Below are 23,473 nucleotides of genomic sequence, written 5' to 3'. Positions count from 1 at the left end.
GCGCTAGGCACGTGGCAATATATATAAAGGAGGCCATGAACCCTCAAATATGCCATTCTAACAGCACGATTTGGAACTCTGATTTTAAAACTGGCGGTGCTCGACATTCATACGTCCTAACCTCATTTCGCGTGATTTGAATTTTAAGGCGAAATTCTTTAATTACTCATACTGTCAGAGTTCGTTCGTTCGGTCACAATATAGCTGTGAATCAAATGGACGTGATGATGACGTCATCAGAAAAATAAAAATCCTGTTACCATCGGGAACCGAACATCCATCCCTTCGATCCCCAGCCGAGCACTTTAACCAACTGCGTCACGCTTCTTTTCTTTATTGCTGGCTGTAATACAGTTCATAAAACATGCTGGCCGAACTTAGGCTAGCAAAACATTAAAATCTTTTCAGTGATGCCAAATCATCAAGTACAGCCGTTCATTGAGGTGGATCTGGCAACGTTCGATACACCTCTCGAAGACAGATAACACTTTCAGTGAAGTGTTCGCGCACGGGGTGAAAAACAGGCTTGGCGTGTTAAAATTGAATTTTCGTTTTCCACGGAGAATGGAGGCCTAGGACCATAATTAAATCGTACAGGATATCATCCGATTAATCTACCGGCAAGAAACGTATTATGATCGGCGTTTCACGAACAGGGCGTGGCGCAATTGGTCTCTAGACCCATATGACCAATTGCGCCACACCTGCGATCATGAAACGCACATAATAACTCTCCTTGTCTACCGTGAGGATGATAGTAGCAATGACAATGACGCTGCAATTAGTGATAATGGCAATTAGTAATTAGCAATCACAATGACGGTGCATTTAATTGATAATGATGATGAGAGCGAACGTGATGCACCGTGTCCACAGCCAGCGCCTAGGCTTTCGCATTTCGCATTCCACAGTGCTATCAGACGTTTTTTTTATTTTTATTTTGCTTCGGTTTTCAATTGGGAAGCTACCTCTCTGAGGAAACCTCCGGATGGTGTCACTGCCTTTGCCCTATAGCCTATTATATCCGACCACGCAGCCGCTACTCTATTTTTGTCCAGAACTAGCACACCAGAGGCATAGCGTTACCCGAACGCTTCAAAGCATTCAGATATAAACGAAATGATTTCGGATGCCACGAGTGGAAGCGAGGAAGGCTAGAAGCACACTGCGTGTACACCTCACGCCAGATCCAGGGTCCGTATTGCGTGTTTGCGACGTTTTCAGATGTATCGTTTTCGCTCTGACTTCGAGTCATCTTTTTTGAGGGAACGCTGGAACCGGCTGTCAGTGCGGGTGCCATCATTTGCGGTTGTGGCGCTTCCACCAATCGAATGAGGGCGAAAACCGCGAAAACGACACTTCTGAAAACTATGCAAACTCGGAATAACGGTCTCAGGTAACGTCATAGAGTACTGGGCAAACTGTCCGAGTTCAGTGCTGGAAAGAAGTAGGCAGCGCTCGACATCTACACGCGTTATATATTATGGTCTCCCCCACCCCTCGATTTCCGCCCTCGATTTCCGCCTTCGATTTCCGGGCTATAGTTACAGCGGTATGTATCATAGGCATAGGCGACGCCTACTAGCGACTGCTACTTTTTTTAGGAATTCAAGTAACTCATTCCTCCATATTGCAGTGTAATACTCACATTTCAGTCCGCACTGTTCACCTTGCTTTTATGCACCTAGTAATCAAACCTCACTCTGGACATATATTAACAACATCGTAAACTTATATAAGCACAACAGAGACGACAAAAAAAGGCAAGAAAGATAGGAAGATAGAAGATAGAGAGATAGAACACAAAGGAAGATAGAAGATAGGGAGATAGAAGATGGGATCGATAGAAGATAGGAAGATAGAAGAAGATAGACAGGAACGCTTCCTGTTGTGTCGTCTCTGTTGCGCTTATATAAGTTTATGAGCATGAACCAACTAGCCCCGCAGCGCATATTACTAACAACGGGTTCGTTTATTCCACGTGATCCTGGCTCTGGTGGGGCTGGGACAGGTAGGTCACCGCCGCTTGCTTCGGGGGCTAGCCTGCCACCAAATTTTTATCTGTTGTAGGCCGTCATTGCACCCGCAACCGCTTCGGTGGTGGACGACGGCTGTTGGGCGCGCGTCTTTCTCTCCCTCTTCTTTTTCTTTCTTCTCTATTTTCTTTTCTGTCCGCACGAGGCAGCAGAGGTGGCTCAGCTACAGAGTCAGTAGCAGGCCCATGCATTTTTTTTCCTCTTTCTACAGCCACAACAACAACAATAAGCGTAAGGCAATGGGACCCGTTGGTATAGGCGCAGACACATAGGTGTTGCAGCAAACGGCTGGGAACGCTGACGCCTGCCTCTACTCTACAAAACGCTCTTCGTCACCAAATAAGAAAGGAGGCGACAAAACAAACCCTCTCATCTTGCCTGCATTTATTTCCTCGTCGCCAAAGGATAGTATGCAATACTAATCGTCCAGTCTACTGTGTGAAACTGCTCCATGCGTATACTCTATCGATGACAGTTCATGGTGTATGCACACAAACAACAGGCGGACACTTCGGTTATTATGCACAGTAGTGCACCCTAAGTGTGCATACAGGCGATCACCTGTGTCATACTGTGCCCTTTTACCAAGGGAGAGCGTATACATTATCCGTCGTCTACTCTGCTCTATGCATTATCCAGTGACGGCATTTCACGGCGTATGTAAAGAAATAAGTGGCGACACTCCGTTTATTGTGTACGTCCGTGCACACTAAGCGTGAGCAGAATTCGTGGATGCCGCATAGTGTAGGCACAAGAAGACAACGCAACGCCAAAGTCGCAGCGGGCGGACGTTGTGCACGCGGCGACAGTGGGTCGTTGCGCGAGCGGGGGCCGACGGACGGACGATTGGGCGACCTTCCGAGTCGCGACGGGAGGCCAGCGGTGCGAGACGTGACCCGGCCACCACTGCCGACGGCTGCCGGGTCCTCGAACGAGCAAAGTCATCGCCTGCATGCAGCGCGGAACTCGGAACCGGCGCCGGGAAGAGGGCGGGCCAGCACGGCACCGCTGTGTATTGTATATTACGCACGCACAAAGCATGTGTGAGAGCGCGCGAGGCCAGCGTCAGGCGTAATTATACTCGTGCCACAAGGACCTCGTAGGTGGCGGAGTCACCAACGTCTTTTTTTTTCCTCTGTACACTGACCAGTAGCTATCGATCCAGGAATTTTGACACGCTCTCGAGCAGATAACAACAACAAAAAACTATTATAGAAGCTGTTAAATATGCAAAAAAAAAAAAAAACAACAACATCAAACAAACACGGTATTGAGCTGCGAGGCCTCGTGCAGGAACATTTGCATTTCAACCGGAGAGAAAGGCTTCCACCCGGTTGGAGTCTGCGAAGTTGTCCTAAGGAACGAATACTAACTATATCGACAAAGCCATTATAAGAACAATCGCCCTAATCTATTTAGTAGTACAGTCGAATGATCCGACACCTGTGCGGATAGGCGGAACCAAAAGATAATTTGGCTTGCTTTGAATCTAAAGGCAAGGTGTAGCGTACTGGGGCCAATTCGTCAGCGTGAAGGTAGATAGCGAATTTATAACGCCGAAACTGCTCGGATTTTCTCACCATTTGCTGACCCTTAATAGCCCATCTCAAGGTCGTGACGGTCGTTGCTGCGAAAGAGTTTGATGTACCGGCTTTGTTAGCTTCTCCATAATAACGAGAACGCTTTGCAGTTTCGTATTCCTTGTTACTGATTCAGTTCATTATTCGTAAAATATACAAAAATAAAAACAACCTGAAATTTAGGATGTCTACAGTGGAGTGATTTGCTTTCCTGTCATGATCACGTCAAAAAAGGCCATATAAGAAACAGAGAGGTTTCAAAAGTTCGTTCGCCGGTCAGACACTTGCAAATAAATTTTATAGAAAATTAGTACCGATCGGCTGGTTTCGGCTTCTATAGCTAAATGTACCCGGTACTCTGTGACGACACGGGAAGACTCAGCCAACTATATTTGAATGAAACTAGTGTGAAGTGGTGTTTATCGATTTCAGGCACTTGGCCCATTGCGTTTCTTTTTTGTTTCCCTTAAACGTAGTTATGAGTTAACTAGCTTTATGAATTGCTCATGTAGGCTAACATGCAAGGGGAGCTCATTCCCAAAACTGGTGAAAAAAGCAATTCTATAATTCAATTTGTTGATGAACAGTAATGCGCTGAAAACATGGTGAGTACTTGCGGAAGAAAAAAAATCCATTACTTGCTTTATTGTTCCCTAATTATCACTTTCCTGACTCATCGACTCATCCTTTCTGCTTGTTTGCGACGTCGCGCCTGTGACATCATGACCGATAGCTTCCAATTGTAGTAAGCAGATGCGTTGGCTCCTATCAATGCAGTAAGCTGAAAGAATTGTTGAAATATGCGACGCTTGAGGTCATTTTTTTTTTAACCAATCCTAAGGTCCCGCTCTGGTGCGATTTGCGACAAATTCGCAATTCCCTAGCCCCAAACCCAACCTTCCAGCTGAAAAACAATAGAATTGTCCTGGGTCTCATGGGGCTCCTAGTTCCTTGGCCGAATATTGCCGAGAAGTTTACGAACCGAATCGGCAATACTTTCTTGTTAGCTTTCTTTTTTTTTTTTTTCTTTTTTAGCTTTCGTCACGTTTCTTTTCTAACTCGTAGCACAGCAGCTTTCCGCCGCTACCACGGTTTAGCCGTTCCGGTTCCGATTTCAGGTCGCGGGCTGAATTATTGTCCACGAGGATTGTTTTACGACGCTGTAAGTTAAGGTCAACGTGAAAGGAAAGATTGCATCCACACACCTGTGCATGAGTATGTATGGCCGATTCGGGCCTCACTTAGTCTGCTGAATGGGGGAGCGAGATCAATTGCCTATACCATACTTAGTTTCTAGAAGACAACAAAAACAAGGTGCGTGAGAAAGTGCACCTCTCTCTCTCTCTCTCTCTCTCTCTCTCTCTCTCTCTCTCTCTCTCTCTCTCTCTCTCTCTCTCTCTCTCTCTCTCTCTCTCTCTCTCTCTCTCTCTCTCTCTCTCTCTCGCTCTCTCTCTCTCTCTCTCCCCCCGCCCTCTTCCTCCTCCAGAAGAAGGGAAATAACTTGCAGTTTTACCTTCATATTGTGCCTTCTTATTTGAAGTCATTATTTTTCATGCTTTATTTGTACGTAAAGCGGATATTGGAGAAACAAATTCGGAACTTTCGTGGTCTTAATTTGTTGTCTTTTTTTCTAGTCACATTCAGAACACAAAATTTAAATTCTTGGTGAGGCGAGGACAAAGAGGAAAAATTAAAATGTTCCGTTTTGCTTATTTTCGATACAACATTTTCATCGGCCTTCAAACTATAGAGAAGCCATTCTTTTATATACGCCTTAGACGCGTAGCGTCCATTTGTTTCTTTCGTATGACGTCATAACCACGCCCTCTGTTTTACGTACGTATACCTTTTAAACGTCGTTCTCGCTTGCAAACCGCCGCACGCTTTCAAGGGAAAGCAACAAGTCAGCTATATTACTGCGAGGGATTTTCCAGGCTCAGAACTTCGTCACCTGAACCTGTTTTTGTCCAGTCCTCCAACGAGGCTACGCGCCGTTCCCTTTTTGAGGACAAGAACTTCAAGACAACGCAGCCTACAGGCTACCTCGGAAACGTAATGGCAGTGGCACAGTTGGATGACAGAAGATGGTGAAACACTTGGTGACCCCCCCCCCCCCCCCTCCCTCTCTCTCCTACATATATATACACAAACACAGCTGCTGCGGTTCTGACGAAATCCGCTTTCGCAAACGGCACGTCTTTTGCAACTTAAGAGAGGTACTTGAGCTTATAGTTTTGAAACGACGGAAATTAGTTTTTGTTCGTATTTTCACGCGAATATATGCAAACCTATCGCCCTGCGTCAAAGGCACACGAATATTGCCACCGAAACGGCCTCGCCGCTCTGTCCCCGGGAAACCTTGCTAGGCAGCCTCAAGCTGGTACTGGTATTAGTCAATAAGAGATGAAATTGATAAAGCTGCCTGCATGCTGAAGGTAACCGTGTTTGAGAGGTATTTTCCCCATCAGCTCACGCTGTTTTATCAACTGACTATTCGGCGTATGCATTTCTTATTTAGATTATTAAGTTCTGAGATGCTTAGGTTTATTATCTGCGCACTTAGGCGTGCTTTGGATGCCAGCGGTTACCTGTACGTGTCACGATTCTGTAAGCATCAACATGCCCTGGTACGTATGAAGACCATTTTCCTTACCAAATGAAGTCGGACACGTTAATGATGCCATAATGGTACAAGTCAGGAGGCAACTCCTGCTTTTTTATTAAAGAAAATAAAAGGGTAGTGGTTTCTTTGGCGTAAATCATTCCAAACTTGATGAATGAGTTGAATAGGTTTGGTTTGTGGGGTTTAACGTCCCAAGCAACTCAGGCTATGAGAGACGCCGTAGTGGAGGACTCCGGAAATTTCGACCACCTGGGGTTCTTTAACGTGCACTGACATCGCACAGCACACGGGCGCCTTGCTTTTCGCCTCCATCGCAAAACTGCCGCCGAGGCCGGGATTCGATCCCGCGTCCTTGGGAACAGTAGTCGAGCGCCGTAACCACTGCGCCACCCCGACGGGGTGAATGAGTTGAATAGAAATGGTTGTAACTTGTCTAACAAGATCCCAATGCATCATTTGTGGTAACACTGCTCAAACGTGCCATGTTCGTCTACACTGCGCAGGCGCAGTACCGGCGACGGGCCAGACGTGCAGCCTCGAGAGGGCAGCGCAGTGCCGTGACGACCTGATGAGGCAAGTTCGACAGGAGAGCCGCAGCTTCAGGGGCCAGGAGATCACCAACCTGTGCAGGTGAGCGCCTTCCACGATAGAAAGGGTTTACACCAATCACAGCGCGTCAAGTCAGTCTATTGCATGCAAATTATCGACTACGTTAATATACTCCAAAATCTGTTGTACAGCCCACCGGCTTAGCGGGTTTAAAAAAGTTATGACTTTAAGGACCATCCGTAGTGCTCAACATTTTTTTTTTTTCGATATCACCGGAAAACTGACACATTTCTATGCGTCAGGTAAGGACTGTGAATTCTGAGTTTTGATAATGCGTTAGTTTCCTTCCAGCGATATTGATCCCTGTACACTAGAACATCATAATACATGAGCAAAGCCAAATGATAGTAGCCTACCCAATGCTGCCTAGTGCGGGAAATTACGGTCGGTAAATACAGTGTCCCACGGCTACGGCAGGCGACGTACGTAAAATGCGCATGGGTACGAGAAGAGCGTACAGGGGATGAATAAAATACTGCAATATACTTACCATCCGCAGGGTGGAGTCTTATACAGTGAGTAGCAATGCCAATCATTAGTGAAGGCATGTCGGCAAATGGTGACATTCCACATGATGTCATCCAAGAACAATGATGGATGGGATTAGAGTGACTAATAAAGAGCCCCTCAGTTTAGCTTGGTCCGGAAGTGCTCGCTTAGGTAGAAGTACGGACTACGGGCAACTGAATGCAGCTTGATGAAACGAGACATATGGGAGATAATAATCCCTCACACGTAGCAAGCCCTGCATGGATCGCAATTGTTTCTTTTAATATTGCATTTCATATGAAAAATATAAAATGGGGGGAGAGGGAAAGGCTGGAAGGCAAGTTCCATAGGGATATTTTGCGAGCCCTAATGAAATTCCACTATAAAGACCAGATGATAGCGAAGGATAAGGAACGCTATCGGAGGAAATCACATTCAGTGCTAGCCTAAACGATGGGTTATTTCTACGCTGGACAGACTAGCTTAACGATGCTTAGTTTAGGGAGTTTTAAGTATACGGCGAAGCCCTGACACTTAAAACTGGTTGAATCGAGGTACACGCATGTCACGGAATTAAACAACCAGAGCCAAAGGTCATGTCAAGTGGCACAATTAAAAAACAAGATAAACAGTGGCGGAAAACAGGCCTGGCCAATATAATTTATTTTTATCTGAGGTTAAAATGCTTCTGGAGGGCAGTTATTATGTTGCACTGGATTGTTTTATAACATATATTATAAAACATATAATATAATATATATAGAAGACAATATAAATTTATATTGTTATAATACAAATTACAGACAAAACATAATGCGCTTATCTGTTTTCACCTGACCATTCGCTTTTAAAAACAAATGCTTGCTTGCTACGCAGTAATTCTCATCTTTCTGTACTGTCAGCCCCCCCATGGTCACTTTTTCTCTAATGCTTTCAACCTCTTATGTGTGTTGACACATCATTGGTGTTCATATCATTTGATTCATTTGGCTCTTTCTCTTATTAGCTGTGAGCACTGGTGAGTTAGATTTTGTTGTTTCTGTCCTAGTTTTGTATTCTATACTTGATATTTACTTGTTTCTTCAAATTTTAAATGCCCAAAACACTGTACGCGAATTTTCGCTGTCGGCCAGGTGCTGCCATACAAACAAAATGAGGCTTTTGCAGGCTTGAACCTCTGAACGGTTTTCTTCGACGAGAACCGGTTCATTGTTTTATTTATTTATTTTTCGATTGATTGATTGATTGATTAATTGATTGATTGATTGATTGATTGATTGATTGATTGATTGATTGATTGATTGATTGATTGATTGTCGTAGTGACAACACGAGCGGCGCTGAAGACGCAGTGCTGTCGACGTCATTAGCCATTAAGAGGAGACACTGATACCGTTATTTATTTTATGATAGTGTCCCACCTCTGCCCTCACCTTCATGGCCGCTCCAACTATTTAACTAATAATGACATCTTCGAGATACTTTGTACGCTGCATAAAGCGGGGAAACAAGGAAAAGGTCTTTGGGAACAGTTCTGCTTCAAAGTGTTGTGAGTTGCACTCATCCAGAAAGTATCACCCGTGGGTCACCGTGCAGGTCAGTCCGCGACAACATGGCGTGCCTGATGTGGCATTCATCCAACTGCCAGTCCCGGGACCAGCAGGACAAGAGCGGTGACGTCATCCTGTCTGCAAAGTCCTTTCTGGATCGTTCCTGCGACCTGGACGGAGGTGCGTGAGGCTATCCGGAGAGGAAATTTGTACGGCGTTCCTTTCTGTAAAGAAACAATCAAACAGGCACTCGGATCGACGTCCTGATCAGGGTTTCGCTCATACAGCTTCACGTTTGAATGCAGGCTGTTTTTCAGTTACTGGGCTACTGAAATGCTGTACACAAACACACAAACATTTATATTTTTCATATATATATATATATATATATATATATATATATATATATATATATATATATATATATATATATATATATATATATATATATATATATCGGCGCGTTGTTTTTCCTTCCGCTTTGCATTTGTTGTTCTTTATTCCAATAATCACCATAAGACAAATTCCTGTAATTGTTAACAGTACAAACATAAAAAAAGAAAAAAGAAAAGAAACCCAACGTTTGCCTTGCACTCGTAGATTGTTCGCTCCTTTAAATATATATATGTGTGTGTGTATGCATGCATGCTCTTTACGATTGCTTGAGATGACACCGAGGGTCTGCGAGAAGGGAAGCCTGTAATGAGAAGGAACTACCAGACCTCGCATCGTAAGTCACAGCGAAAAAAATAAAATAACAATAAAATGAAATACAAAACTAAATTTCCCTTTTTCAAATTGTGGGTCGTGGATGTTTTCATTGGATGAGGAAGAAATTTATCGCGGCAGCGTCACGGCTCCTGTTCAGCGAAGAGCCAGACAGGGCCGGCGTGAGGAGAAAATCAGGATTGATGGTAAATAATGTGGCCGCCAAACATGAAGCGGCGAAATTCAGGATCAAATGAACTGCACTGAAAATAAAACTCGCGGAGTTACGGTAAGACGGGAAATGAAGCCGGGAACCTTGGATCCTGAATATACATCTAAATTGAATGTAGTGTTCACAAGATAACAAAGAAAGCGTAAGGCGTAAGAATGACGGAAAATGGTCGACCATTTCCGGTTTAGCAGAATGGAGGGAACGCCAAGGATCAACGTTTATTTGCTGGCAGTCAAACGTAATTTCGCATTCTCCGCTATCAAAAGCAACAAAGAGGTAAGGGGAAAGTTTAATAATAGACAGTCGTTTGATCTTATGCCAGCTACATGTTCATTAACTACCGGGGTCTGCCGATATTAGACACAAAACTTGGCAACCAACGTCTCTACAGGCACCGCATTAAGGGACGTCAGAGGCCAGGAAATTTTTCTCATGATGAAAAAATAAAGTACTGTTACGTTGGTCATACTGCCCACTCATCAGGTGCTATAATTTCAGCAGTGGAGCATGTACGCCGAATTAAGCTTTCAAGCTGTTCATCAAGCTAACAAGTTGTTCAGCGAACTAGTTTGGTCGAACACATCAAGCGCATTTTTTTTTATTCATACATTCTTATCTCAAAAGTAGCGCGAGGTACTTTCGTACTGCGTGTGCAAGGGGATTGTGCAGCAAAGTGGACATTATTTGTTAGGGAGAGCTGATCTGAAACACCGATATTTAACTAAATTAACTACTAGCTTTTCAATTCTTCATTTTAGAGCAAAAGTGTATACTGAGAAATTGAAGTCAAGTCCTGTATTTACATTTTGAGAGTTGACATAATTGTAACCAGAAATAACGAAGGTGAAACATGCTTCTTCGAAAGCATAGAAAGTTGGCTTTCCCACGCTGCCCATTTGTGCGTTGGAGACGCTTACGTTTTCAATGCATCAAGTACAGAAGTGGTTTGTGTATTTTATAATATATAAGTGGTTAACGTTATTTCGGCGGCGGAGTCTACGAGACGCAGCGACACCATTTTGTAAAGGTATACAACGATGGAAGTGCGCGCTTTCAAGAAAGTATTTTTGCCGCTTAGTATATCGAACCACATTTGAATTCAGATATATCTTTAAATTGTACTGGCACTCACTGTGCTTCATCGCCATCAGCTTTCAATGTAAGTTTGGGTCTCATGACTAGAAATTTGAGTGCTGATAAGTCAACTTCTGTAACTGATCGTTTTTAGTGAAGTTCTGGTATGTACACAACTTGCGGCTCTCCGTACAATCCACTTGCCCAGAACGAAGTGATGTATCCCTCAATTGTAGCACGGTGAATTGTAGTAAAAGTGGAGACCAATGTTTGAAACAATTTATTGACATTTCTGCTGATTCGGAATTGTGTTCAGTGATTCTGACGAAGGCTGTTCCATAGCCGAAGCGTCAGTAAATTGTTTTGAACGTTGGTCGCTTTATATATATATATATATATATATATATATATATATATATATATATATATATATATATATATATATATATATATATATATATATATATATATATATATATATATATATATATATACAGTAAATTGATTCGAACGTTGGTCTTCGCATATATATATATATATATATATATATATATATATATATATATATATATATATATATATATAGAGAGAGAGAGAGAGAGTTTAAGGAGCTGACAGTCTTCAATTACCTGCACACATATATATATATATATATATACAGTAAATTGTTTCGAACGTTGGTCTTCGCTTTATATATATATATATATATAAAGCGAAGACCAACGTTCGAAACAATTTACTATGTATATATATATATACATATATAAAGCAGAATGGAGGGAACTTTTCTATATACTTTTCTTTTTGCGAACCCGTATCCTGTAATTTCTTGTTAATGACTGTAGTTAATGGGCTTGCTTAGAGGCTTTATCTAATAACCATCTATTATTGGCATAACCGTGTCTAAGCGTACTGATCCGTAAAAAAATAGAGGCATTTGTCCAACAGTCTCGATCTTAAAGCAACTGTCTGTGCCCCCAGGCAGTGCTGTAGCGGAATGGTCTTCTCCGGCGGGACCTTGGGCATGCATGCATATGCGTTTGTGCAACGTGTCTATATAGGCGGCTTGCGGGAAACGCCTGTTCGCATTTGGCTTCGCAGGCTGGCGTGTGAGCCGCTGCTTTCAGTACGACGACGTGAAGCAGTGTGAAGCCAACTTCGTGGCCGGAGGCAAAGCGTCCATCGTCAGCGACTCGTGCAGGTGAGGAGCCGGCCGACGCCCATCCCTTTCCTCCTCTCCACAGCACCCGTTGCCTAACGGACTCTTCGGATGCACGGCCGAGTCGACCGTCTTGAGTGCGCGTCCGTGACCAGTCCGTTGTTCCTAAGCGCATGCGTCACGGAAACGCTTTATATTCCAAGGACAGAGACATTCCTTTTCCTTAGTCTTTCTTATTGTCTTTCGTCCGCCTCGTACTTTTCTTTCTCTTCTTATTCATTGCCTTTCCTGTTACCATGAGTTCACTCAGCACAAATATTATTTGGAATGTTGTTTACGCGTTTGATTCCTAGAGCAGGAGTGAATGGGAATTCTGCTTTAACGACTTTTTTTATTTATTTTTAAGAAGGAATTGGTTTGTGTCCACTTGCGAGCACGAAGGTCTAACCGGAAACAGAAGATGCTATAACGCTGAGAAAAAAAAAAAAAAACGAGAACAAAAAGAAACATGATATTGAAGTCGGTGATTCGGTTTCACGTGCGTCATCGTCTATGACTTCATCAGGCTCGGCAGGTTGCGGAATAGGAGTACGCATCATACAGATGGCGGCATGCAGTCATGTAGTCATCGAGAGAAGCGTAGGTGTCCGAGCTTCTGCCTGCTGATAAGAACCAGGCCACTTTTCGTTGGAGGCCTGGTCAACAATGCTTTCAAAGAAGTTCTTGAGATGTGGATATGGTAATGGGCAGGGTCGCTCGCTTTCTCTAATTGAGATGTGGCCGGTGACGTGGCCAATAGCGTGGTGTTGTACACGAGAAGTCTGGTAGCCACGAGCGCCCGTGCTGTAACCCAGCGCCTGAAGTTCTCTTCTCATAGCCTCCCGATCAAGCTGGTGGAAAATTACGAGTGATAAGATAATGAATTAGAACAGAATTATAACTGAACGTCTCTACTGTATATCTGCCATGGAACGGAATAAATGACGATACTGCTTCATCCTGAGTTTTTCCATTCCTCCTCAGTGACTCTTACAAAACCCCACCGCACCATATGCAACAGGGTCAACCATTTTCAGGCGCCAAACGATGAAAACGGCATAAGGCTACGAAAAAAGATCACTGTTTTATGCCGGGCCTGAAGCCATGTGTGCAATGATTTTCTTGTTATTATTTCGTCCTGTTATGATTGGTTTGTGGAGCCAGGAATGGTGGCCACCAAAACCGAGTCAGCCTGACTTAAAACACGAAGCTGGACCAGCAAGCAGAGCCAGTCTTTCTTCAAACACGAAGCTGGTTGACCACCAGTGAACCGACGAGGATATGAATAGGAAGAAAGTCGTTACAGAATGCGTTCCTTCTGCATGGCTGACTCCGCATCAAATCAACGCCCTCGTTCTCGGACTTTAAGGCACTTCTGTTCTTATTCCTCCCGCAGGAGCTACGTGGCGTTCAAGCGCTGCGTGAAGGACGTGGCCGGCCGGCGGTGCTCGGTGGACGAGGAGCGCCAGCTGTCCTCGTACCTGGTGGACCGTGCGCGGGAGCTCAGCTGGCAGTGCGGCGCCAGCTCGGGAGAGGCCCGAGACGTGCATAGCATCTACCGCTCGGGAGGATCGCCCGGAGGATACGCCCCTTACACGCAGGGTAAGAACACGCTCTTTCGCTCTCCACTCCTTACACTTCAAAGGGAAGGCGAGCAGTGCACCTTGAATGCAGCGTAATGTGAAACAAAAAAGATGGAGAAGAAAGGCAGGGAGACAAGAGGGGTGGCTGACCAGACGCACTGTTTCGTAGGCTATACCCTTCAAATAAGGAACGGGAGAAACATGATGCAAAAGCAACGAAAGAAAGAGAGAGATAGATAAGTCTGTTGCACGGGCCCATGGGACGTAACCATAATAGGGGGACTGCTGTGTCGAACGCAGAATTCCATCTGGTTTTGCTGCCTGCAGAAGCAGTGCCTGTTACAGTTCTTAAAGCATGCGAATGTGGATGTTCGGAGATAAATGTATCGAAGTAATAGAGTTGTGTTCAAACTTTTTCCTTAATTGAGCTTTTCGGGCTGAGTGTTAAATCCTGTCATGCACTTACACCAAAAATTAATTCAATTTACTCTCCAAACACTTGTTTTCGTAATCTCATATCTTGCAACAAAAAAATGAAAAGTAATGAACAATATACGGTTGCTGGAATTCTTAAAATATCGCTTAAACGTAGAGACATATGGAAACCAAAGTTCATTGGCATTCATGGTGAAAAGCAAAAGTGTGTGATGAGTACACAAAACGGCTTGTTTTCGACGTACAAGAATGAATCTTTGTGATTTGACAACAAAATTAACTGACGCTAAAAGAAGTAACGAGGAACATGGAAGTGAGCTTTATCTAGATTAGAGACATCGCGCATGCGTATTCGCCTGTAGTATTATACCAGTCATTGTGTGTGCTTATACCTCAGTCCCGCATTGCTCCACGACGAACTCCTATTGCTGAATAATAATAAAAAAAAAGGGTTAGCGCGAACAAACGACAAATAACAATACGTATACATAAAATGCCCAAATGGAAGCCCTAGAAGTGATGTCGCGAACACTGCACTTTACCTCACAGAGGAAACATACTTAAAAAGGCTACTTTCAAGATAACTGTCCGCCTTTCTTGTTTATTTTTGTTGACTGTTCATCACCATAGCTAAATTTTAAAGAAATATCAGGAAATGCCGTAAATTGCGAAATTACTGTTACGTAATACCTTTATGGGGCTGGGCGAAGCATGGACGTTTATCCTTTGCAATAACTGAAGATGCGAGACGGGTAATATAAAAGAAGAAAAAATGTGCAGACCAATTACAAAACGGAGCTATTTATGACGTGTTCTGTTAGTCTCTTCCCATGGACCTTTTATTGGATCTTTCTTTGTTGTTGCTGAATTTTTTCCTGTCGTTAGCAAAACATGAGAGCGACTGCACACGCATTTATGTCTGCACTGCCAGAGTGATCTAGAAATTCAGGCAGATGTTTTTGCATATCCACTAAGTGCGCTGCCCAGACGATTCATTCATGCACCTTAAGCGAAGTTTTACAAAGGCATGTAGTTGTAATATTTATTATAACGTTGCTTAATTAAAAACAGGGCGAACGCAAGAGCGAAGTTCAGGGCCAACGCAAGTGCTGCTTGTCAACGCTGTCACTGGTCGAATAGTTTTCAGCGACAAAGCTTCAGATCAAGCAATGAATAACTAGAATGCCTTTAGTATACGATGTTTTGTAGCTAGGCTTAACTTGTCTGGTGTATTCACATAACATTAACACTAATCACTCTTTAGCCAGGTCTTCCATGAAAGCACAGCTCTTTATTTTACCAGCTGAGAAACTTCCATAGGGCACATGTATAAAAAATAGCGGTTTATATTGGTCAAAATTCGGGTGTTTACATATAGTGGCGGCGCTTGCGGTCATTGAAGTAAACTTTATCTAAGTTGCTAACTTTCATACTGTTGATAAATGCACAACCATCAGGCAAATAAAATCAGTTGGAAAATTACACTAACAAGAATTCTCGGACATATCAGCTGTAGAGATAATAAAGATGAATAAAAGCAATTTTAGATGGTAATGACTGCAATAGTTGGAATATTTTACATACCGCTTCTAGATGGCGCCACAATACATAAAGACTTGAAAATCGCATACCGAAACTATAGTCACTTTTTGAAGCGGAGTTTCCTAACTGGTAAGATAAAAAAAAGCCCTGCTTGAAAGTGCATGATGCCTCGTAATGAGACGGCCTGCATGCGCATGACCTGTGTGAACCCCTTGACCCCTCCCAGCCCCGGCCTACTACCCTCCTCGGTACCTGGGGACCTCCTCCACGAGCCTTCCGCTGCCACTGGCCCCACTGCACCGATACAATTTCTCGGCCGTTTCTGCTTCCGCGCCCTCTAGGGCGTCTTCTTCCAACGAGGGTACGCTATATCACGCACCACCACCCTATACTTAGTACACACAGCTCCCACACGCTGTCTCTCTCGTCTGTCTAGTCATCTTGCACCTTCTCAATCCCATGATGTAGAAATCCTACTTCGTCACAATTCTTACGTTTTGTCACGACGCCAGTTGGTAACCATGGTTGCCATTTAAAAACAGCAGCTTACCGATGTCCTGCAGATGAAAATCTAAGTCCAAACTATAAATCCTATGAGGCACTCAAGTGTGAACGCAAGCCTAAGCGCAAGTATGTCATTCGCCAAGAGTACAGAGCCCAAGGCGTTTAATTATAGGACACGCTGGTATCAATCCTTTCGCATTGGCAGCGCTTTAAATGCCTTGTAGGCAAGAAGGCGTTGCGTTGCGTCCATGCCTTTCTGAAATTCTCACTGCGAGGGTTCTACAAAGACTCGTTTTAAACGCAAAGTTGTTATGTTTTACACTTCTAACAAAAGCTGCAATTAACCCTGTGTATCGATGTCAATTGCAGCGACGTCAATGCCAGCAATAAATATTGAAATCTTTTCGACCTTATAAGATTTTACGAGTCTGATTTAAGTTGAAACTTAATGTGCTAGTGTTTCAGTTCTACTTTAGTGTTCAAGTGCACGATTAGGTTACAGTAGAAAGAAAACAGTTGTTTTTATAGAATTCTCTTTCCGGGAATCATGAATCCTGAGCGCCATTGGCTTATGCTACAGAAATAAAACAAAAGCCTTCCATTGAGTAGCATTGATGCATACGTAATTGTCACAGGCGTCATCTAAACTTTATCGAATTTAAGAACAGTGAAGGCATTCACCAAGGCGCCTTCTGGAACTTACTTTGCGCAGGAAACCGCTAAAGAGAGTTATTTGCTTGTGCAATAAGGGTGCGCTGTTTGCGATTTGCTGGTTCAGGTAACAATACCACTGCCCGCGAGAGCCAATAAGTGCCAGTATTTAAGCCTACAAAAGCGGAATGTGTGAAAAGCGCATGTTTCATTGTGAATAGCCGTCATCATATTACAAATAATCAGGAACACGCAGTTGTATTCGCCGTCCAGAAAACAGCAACATTCAGCTTCTGCAGTTGACGTCGGAGAGTCTGCAGTCCCGTTTTCTTCGGTGCGTATTGTAGTCGGTGTCGCTATAGCATCTCATCCATCATGTGTGGGAGAGAAACTAGGCCACCACGCAATCTTCCTCGCACGAGCATGAAATACCTGTGCCCTTTTTTCACCTGTCTGCCTAGGAACAGCTTTGTTTGCATCGTTGTATATTTGTTTAGGGTATTCATGGTCGACTACTGCGACTATTACTATTTAGTCCCGATCAATTATGCTAAACAAAAAGTCACACTGCTTACTTATACTATTCCTGCTTGTTTTATACTTACCGGACTAATTTAATTAGCCCATTAACTATTACCACCACCATGCTAGCAGTAGCAGCCAGCCTAAACGTTGCGTTAACCGAAGCGCACTTATAGCACCAGCTACCTTTGCCAAGACATCTGCAAGTCGAGGCGTGTGCAGCAGTCGAAGAAAAGTTTTTGCAACAAGTAAGCCAAGGAAAAAGTTAATTTACTCATTTCACGGTGCCGCGGAATGGTATTGAGGACTGAAATGAGCAAATAAAGTCGCTTACGGAAGTCAGTTGCCAATTATCCAAAATAGGGCTGCACGCTTAGACAGTCAAGCAGTTAAGTGTTTTCGTGATCTCCGTGTTCCAGAAATGTTTGGAGGCGCCTGACAAAATGCAAAAGACCGTTAGTTAGATGCGATGCTTGCTGTAAATTCTAGACACGTTTGCTCATCTCTGTTCTTTCTCGTTATGTGCCTGTCTCTGCGACAGACTCCTACTGCATGCTCCGTGCGAGCGAGTACATCCAGGACTGCTCCCGGGAGCACCAGAAGCGCCAGTACAACGCCAGGCGCTACCACTCGGACGATAGGGTCAAGGAGACCTGCTGGTGAGTGCTAAATTGTGTGTGCCTAAATGTGTTGCACATGCCTACTGCTGAAACACGGTGTACTTAAGAATATGAATTGATAAAATGAATTCGCTTTGAAAACATCGCATGTGACCTACTCCAGATACAACGTGCCGTGCGTTGTATATGGAGTATTTGCACAAAACGGTCGTTTGGAACGGAAACGGTAGACGTTTTTCTCTCTATTTATATTTCTGTCTTGTATGGTGAAACAGTTCAGAATAGGTACTTGCTCCGTTTTCGGGGACGTACGCTTTTTTTTAGATGCTATCGTAGTTTTATAGCTCATGAAGTTTGAGGGGTAAAATCATCGCGAATATGACAGCGCTTTCATCTCAAGTGGGGTTGACAAAGAAATGTACAACCATCCCATTAGATGTTTGTACGTCATCTATTTGCTGATGGCCCTATTAAGCTGGTCTTCGCGCTCTAACAGAAAGAACCACAACACTCAAGCGCGTAATGATGTGACAAACCTAAATGAAGCAGCCCCACCCTTAACACACTCTAGCCGGTAAAAAATAAAGAAAATAAACTCGATGTGGAAGTGAAGAGGAGAGATGGGAGCGGATTTGCCACGAGGGAGTGTCAGGAATAATTCAGCACCTTCGGAAAATACCATTTTTCTTTAGTGGTTGAATTGTCGAGGTAATCCTAATAAACAGCTGAATGCCATCTAGAGCTAAATCCATAGCGCGTCTCCACCCTCTTATTTCAGCAAAAATATTGCTGGTTGCGCATAGCGTTAAGGAGATAAAAATCTCAGTACACATCGAGCGGAGGTCATTGCAGGAATCGGTAAACGTCACACATCCATGAAAGCCAACAGGCAGGAAGGCTATCACAATATTTACTTTGCACGTGTGTGTGTGTGTGTGTGTGTGTGTGTGTGTGTGTGTGTGTGTGTGTGTGTGTGTGTGTGTGTGTGTGTGTGTGTGTGTGTGTGTGTGTGTGTGTGTGTGTGTGTGTGTGTGTGTGTGTGTGTGTGTGTGTGTGTGTGTGTGTGTGTGTGTGTGTGTGTGTGTGTGTGTGTGTGTGTGTGTGTGTGTGTGTGTGTGTGTGTGTGTGTGTGTGTGTGTGTGTGTGTGTGTGTGTGTGTGTGTGTGTGTGTGTGTGTGTGTGTCGCATGCGTGTGCATGCATGGGGTTAATCCCTTACATTTTCTCCCTCATTTGCCTGCTCTCTTCGTTGCACAGCGCCACGCTAGCGTACCGCGAGTGCATCAAGGTGGTCCTGCACGACCAGTGCCGGGACGCTGGCAGCTCTGTCATCGACAACATCCTCTACCAGCAGACCAGGGAGCTCGACTACGAGTGCAGGGACTTCAACGCGTACCGCTGCAGCGGCTGCATTACCGGTGCATCCCGAGCGGCGCTGCTGGCGACAGTTGCTCTGGCCCTGGCCCGCACCCTCGGCTTCGGCAGCAGCTGAGCACGCCGGTGGTCGTAGTCCACACCGGATGATGGCATGCGCCTGAATGCCTAAGGTAGAAGACCGCCATTGCGATGTCTACTGAAGATGACCACGTCAAGGATCGCACTCCACTGTTTTAATCACGTTTTCTTCTTATCTTCCGGTAATGTTCGCATCTTAGGAAACGCTGTCAGTCAATTTGATATTGTGTGTCGATATGCCAAGATTAGTGTCGCCGCTACAGGCTTGTGAGGCCTGTCGTTCGATAAGGAGACATCGCTTAGAGTCACAAAAACTTCGTAGGCAGGCGTCCACTATGGATATGAGGTTCTATACTTAAACCTGTAACAATACGTATTCGCCCATGCCCATGGCAACAGTATACGGATGATCTCGCGTCTTAAAGATACGAAAATGCGGCTATGCGGCTGCTTCTAATGATATTGTGACGGCGCAACATTGTGTCTCTTGCCAAAGGACGGCGCTGGCGTCATCAACCTGAAATACGACACTACCGTGAAGGTCGCACCAGGCAATAAGGCCCCAATAGTGGGCTACATCAGTGGTGGCGCTCTGCGCTGGCTAGCGGTGTCTCCACGTTTAAGCAAAGCGAAGGCAGGAAGGAATGCTGATATTAACGGTGTATATAGTGACGCAATCTACAGTGTACGTGAGTACTTAAGGTATTGAGGACGTCACGAACATTCCAGTGGGCATGTATGTATGTTATAGGTTAATACCGACAGCGATTATGATAATGAAGATTGTGGTTTCCCCCCTTCTTTGCAGAACAGTATAGCTTTTCACACATACACAAAAAAGAAAAGCTAAAATTGATAGCTATCTTGAGCTTTGCCCTTTCCGCAACATTTTTACGTGCTCATTTTCTGCGTTCACCTCCGCTCGTAGTCTCATTTTCTCGTAGTTATCTCTACTCCTGTAATTTAACTTACGAATCATTGTTTCTGAACCTCAACACTTTCGTTTTGTTCATCACTTGTTTCTCAGTTTGAAACTGAGTGCGTCCAACAAGGAAATTGAACTTGATGCAAAGTTTCCCCGTTCGTCGTCTATGGTGACAGCAAGGACATCCAAAATTAAAATTTTCCTCTTACGTGTGGTAAAGTATTTTATCTTCAAGTATGTAGCCAAAGGCTCGAAATACAAATCACCAGATCACTGTTTGCCGTAATCTAAAAATTCATTTACGCTGCCACACACCTCACTGAAATGCTTACAGAATTGCGATCTCACGAACGTGTCATGGTCTGTGCAGTACCTAGCATTTTACAAAATATTGATTGGCGCCAAATCATGCTTAAACATCTCGGACATATATATGGGGAATGTTTTTCTTCACAGGGGATACGCGCCAGCGATTGTATACTCTGGTGTTTGGCGAAATCCTCAATTTTTATACATATTTTTGACACGACGTAATTTTACAGTTACGAACACCATTTGTTAAAGCCAGCTCAACGTAATTTATTTCCTTGGCACTGCGCTATGATCTATTTAAGACTTGTTTTCTTAACAGACACAGGCCAGTGACGGTAACGTTGGGCGATGGTGTATGCAGCCCTTCGCAATCTCATCATCTCCTGTTTCACTTAACTGTGACGTTTTCGCCAATGTTCATCGACACCTTGCATACGTTTCCGGCATACCAAACGTATCACGTATATTGTATGACTGTTAGGGCATTAATAAACTCGCAGTGTCACAAAGCGGTTGATGACGTTTGCATTTGCCGAGGTGACATTTTATGCAATCATATTTTTACCGGTGACGTCAAGTACACTCACGGGTGAGTGTTTTTGTACATAAATAAAGAGAACATGGTGCTTTACGTAATTTTTAACGTTCTGCACGTGTGTTCGTGTTGACCGTCGTAACTATATGTTTCATTGTACCGTTCGTTTCAGTCGAAGTAATAAACTCAAACTTTCATGACAAGTGCCGTGTGTGCGTCATATTATCTCTTCAATTACGAGTGCAGTTACAGATATCTAACAAATCTAAATACTTAGCATTGTTTCTAAGTGCTATCTAATCTATACACATGTCCTATAAGTACAGAATGCCAAACTCAGTGCGCGCCCACGCTTGAACTGCTTGACCTTACGCAAACATACCTTGCAGCGAAATGACCCATGGTGTCAGTTACCAATTGCCATATCCATAAAACTTTCCCTACCGAAGAGCGCTGTGTTATTTTCCTGCGTGCGAACGTTGGTACAACTAGAAACAGATGGGTATCATGACTGTCTAGAACTTGAGCCAATAAAGGCAACATTAATAGTCATCATCTCGTCGGTGCCACAGTGTCTGGCTGACTTACAAGTGTCTGTACTGTGAAGAACCGACCTCCATTCGACAACCTGCGAACAGTGGCTTTGACTCAAAACAAATGTCGATCAAGTGGTGCAAGATCCGCTACATAATTTAATGGCGTTGTAACTGCCACCTACAGTTAATCATCCAACACTCCTACATTGTTCTGAACGGCGAGGCCTGAACGGTAGCTGACGCCATGTACACGACGGAGTACAAACGCATTTTCTTTCCTCAGTGGAAAATTTCGCCATCGCAAAAGGCGTGAGGTGTAAGTCATTTTGTCTCATTTTCTAGGTGTCACCTTGCACAGTAGTGGAAACAATCTTCGGCGTCATTACGAGACCAATCATGCTAAGTTTCTTCCCGGACAATCTTACTTCCTCCGACCTGCCAGGCAAGGTCACAGTGACCCAATTTTAACTCCGTCGGTTCTGTAGATCCCCGCCATTCATTCAGCGAGGTGTATATGTCTTGGCGTTGATGTCCAAGGCCGTTTTGCAGAGCTGTGTCCCAACTTCCCGCATTCATCCGCAAGAGCCGGGAGAAATTACAGTAAATGTAGTTCACGGTAAGACCACGGGCTTTACAGGTTTTCAGCGACCAGCAGGATAACACCGATAAGGTAAGGAGAGTGGGCATTACTGCCCTCATCGTTAGTGTTCTTTCCAGTCCAACTGAAAAGCCAGAAGAACGTGGTATGGAAAGAAAATTGTAGGGGCATTTCTAGTCACGAAAAGAAAGTAATGCACCGATCAGACAACAAACCCGAGTTAGCGATGCCTTGGAAGATATCAAGCAGAAAAACAGACTGTGATACGGACGGAGAATGTGATCACTGCATATAGATCATCTCCAAATGCGTGTAAGTCTTGTTCGTGTCGTTGAAAAATTTTATAAGGGCTTTAAAGCATGTGACGTCAAAGCTTCGTGACAGCAAGGTCTAAGTGCGTTCGCTCCGCAGACGGTAGAACACTGTCTGAGACGCAATGCTGTCTTCAGTGTGCTATGGGATGCTGTATTAAGTACGTTCGGATATTCTCCCTGGAGTGTCGCGGCCAAAAGACAGCTAAACTGCCTGCAGCGTGCCTTTTCGCTCAGCAATAAGATGAGGGGAAAATCGGGAGGGGTCATTGTGCATACGTGCAGACAATATATTAGGAGAAATGAAGTGCAAGCATTGCATAAGGGATATAAATGAGTCGGACAGTGTACGTGCGCTTTGTTTCGCTAAGCTAGAATTTAGTCTACGGCACGAACCTTCGAGCCGGTTATGTCCCCTGCACGCATGTCATAAACATTGTCAGGCCTTTCAGTCTACTAGCATTTCCGTCCGTGCAGAAACATCTCTCTTGATCTCTATAATTATTTTTCGTCTCCCACGTTTGCTTTAGTGACTCCGTAATATTTTAAACAAAACCGCACGTAGGTCTCATGCCAACGTCTAAAACGACGCTAAATGAGAGTGCCGCTTTATTTCACAGTGCATAATAATTTGGATTTTTGAGCATAATAAATATAGTGCAATGACCTCGAGTCACATGTTCTATGCGATGTTGTTGCTTACATGGGAAAAGCACTTAATAAGTTTCTCCCCTTGAATTAAGCTTGCTTTCCGGAAATGGGTGGCAGTCTGGCCAGTCTTCAAGGCGCAATTCGGGCGGTGCATTCTGACGCACGCGAGATCGAATCCCTGCCGCAAGATTTCTGT

The 23,473-nt window shown here is 44.1% G+C and overlaps 1 protein-coding gene across 2 annotated transcripts in view; it reads left to right on the top strand.

Annotated features, from left to right (window-relative positions):
• Positions 1–21,374, top strand: part of LOC146179342 (uncharacterized) — a 30,307-nt gene extending 8,933 nt beyond the window's left edge. The window contains exons 2-8 of one of the 2 annotated variants that reach the window (XM_084578979.1): positions 6,743–6,869; positions 8,933–9,066; positions 12,002–12,101; positions 13,495–13,700; positions 15,885–16,019; positions 17,877–17,994; positions 19,212–21,374. In XM_084578979.1, coding sequence (XP_084435105.1) covers positions 6,743–6,869; positions 8,933–9,066; positions 12,002–12,101; positions 13,495–13,700; positions 15,885–16,019; positions 17,877–17,994; positions 19,212–19,446 — 1,055 coding nt within the window. In that variant the 3' untranslated portion in view covers positions 19,447–21,374. The remainder of the gene's footprint in view (positions 1–6,742; positions 6,870–8,932; positions 9,067–12,001; positions 12,102–13,494; positions 13,701–15,884; positions 16,020–17,876; positions 17,995–19,211) is intronic. The other variant, XM_084578980.1, reaches the window with a different exon arrangement.
• The last annotated feature ends 2,099 nt before the right edge of the window (positions 21,375–23,473 follow it).

This window comes from Amblyomma maculatum, chromosome 9 (genome assembly GCF_055883805.1).
Source record: "Amblyomma maculatum isolate TAMU_Amacu chromosome 9, ASM5588380v1, whole genome shotgun sequence".
In the NCBI taxonomy this organism is placed as follows: Eukaryota; Metazoa; Arthropoda; class Arachnida; order Ixodida; family Ixodidae; genus Amblyomma; species Amblyomma maculatum.
The sequence above is the reverse complement of the archived record's forward strand: the minus strand, read 5'-3'. Positions and strand labels throughout refer to the sequence as shown.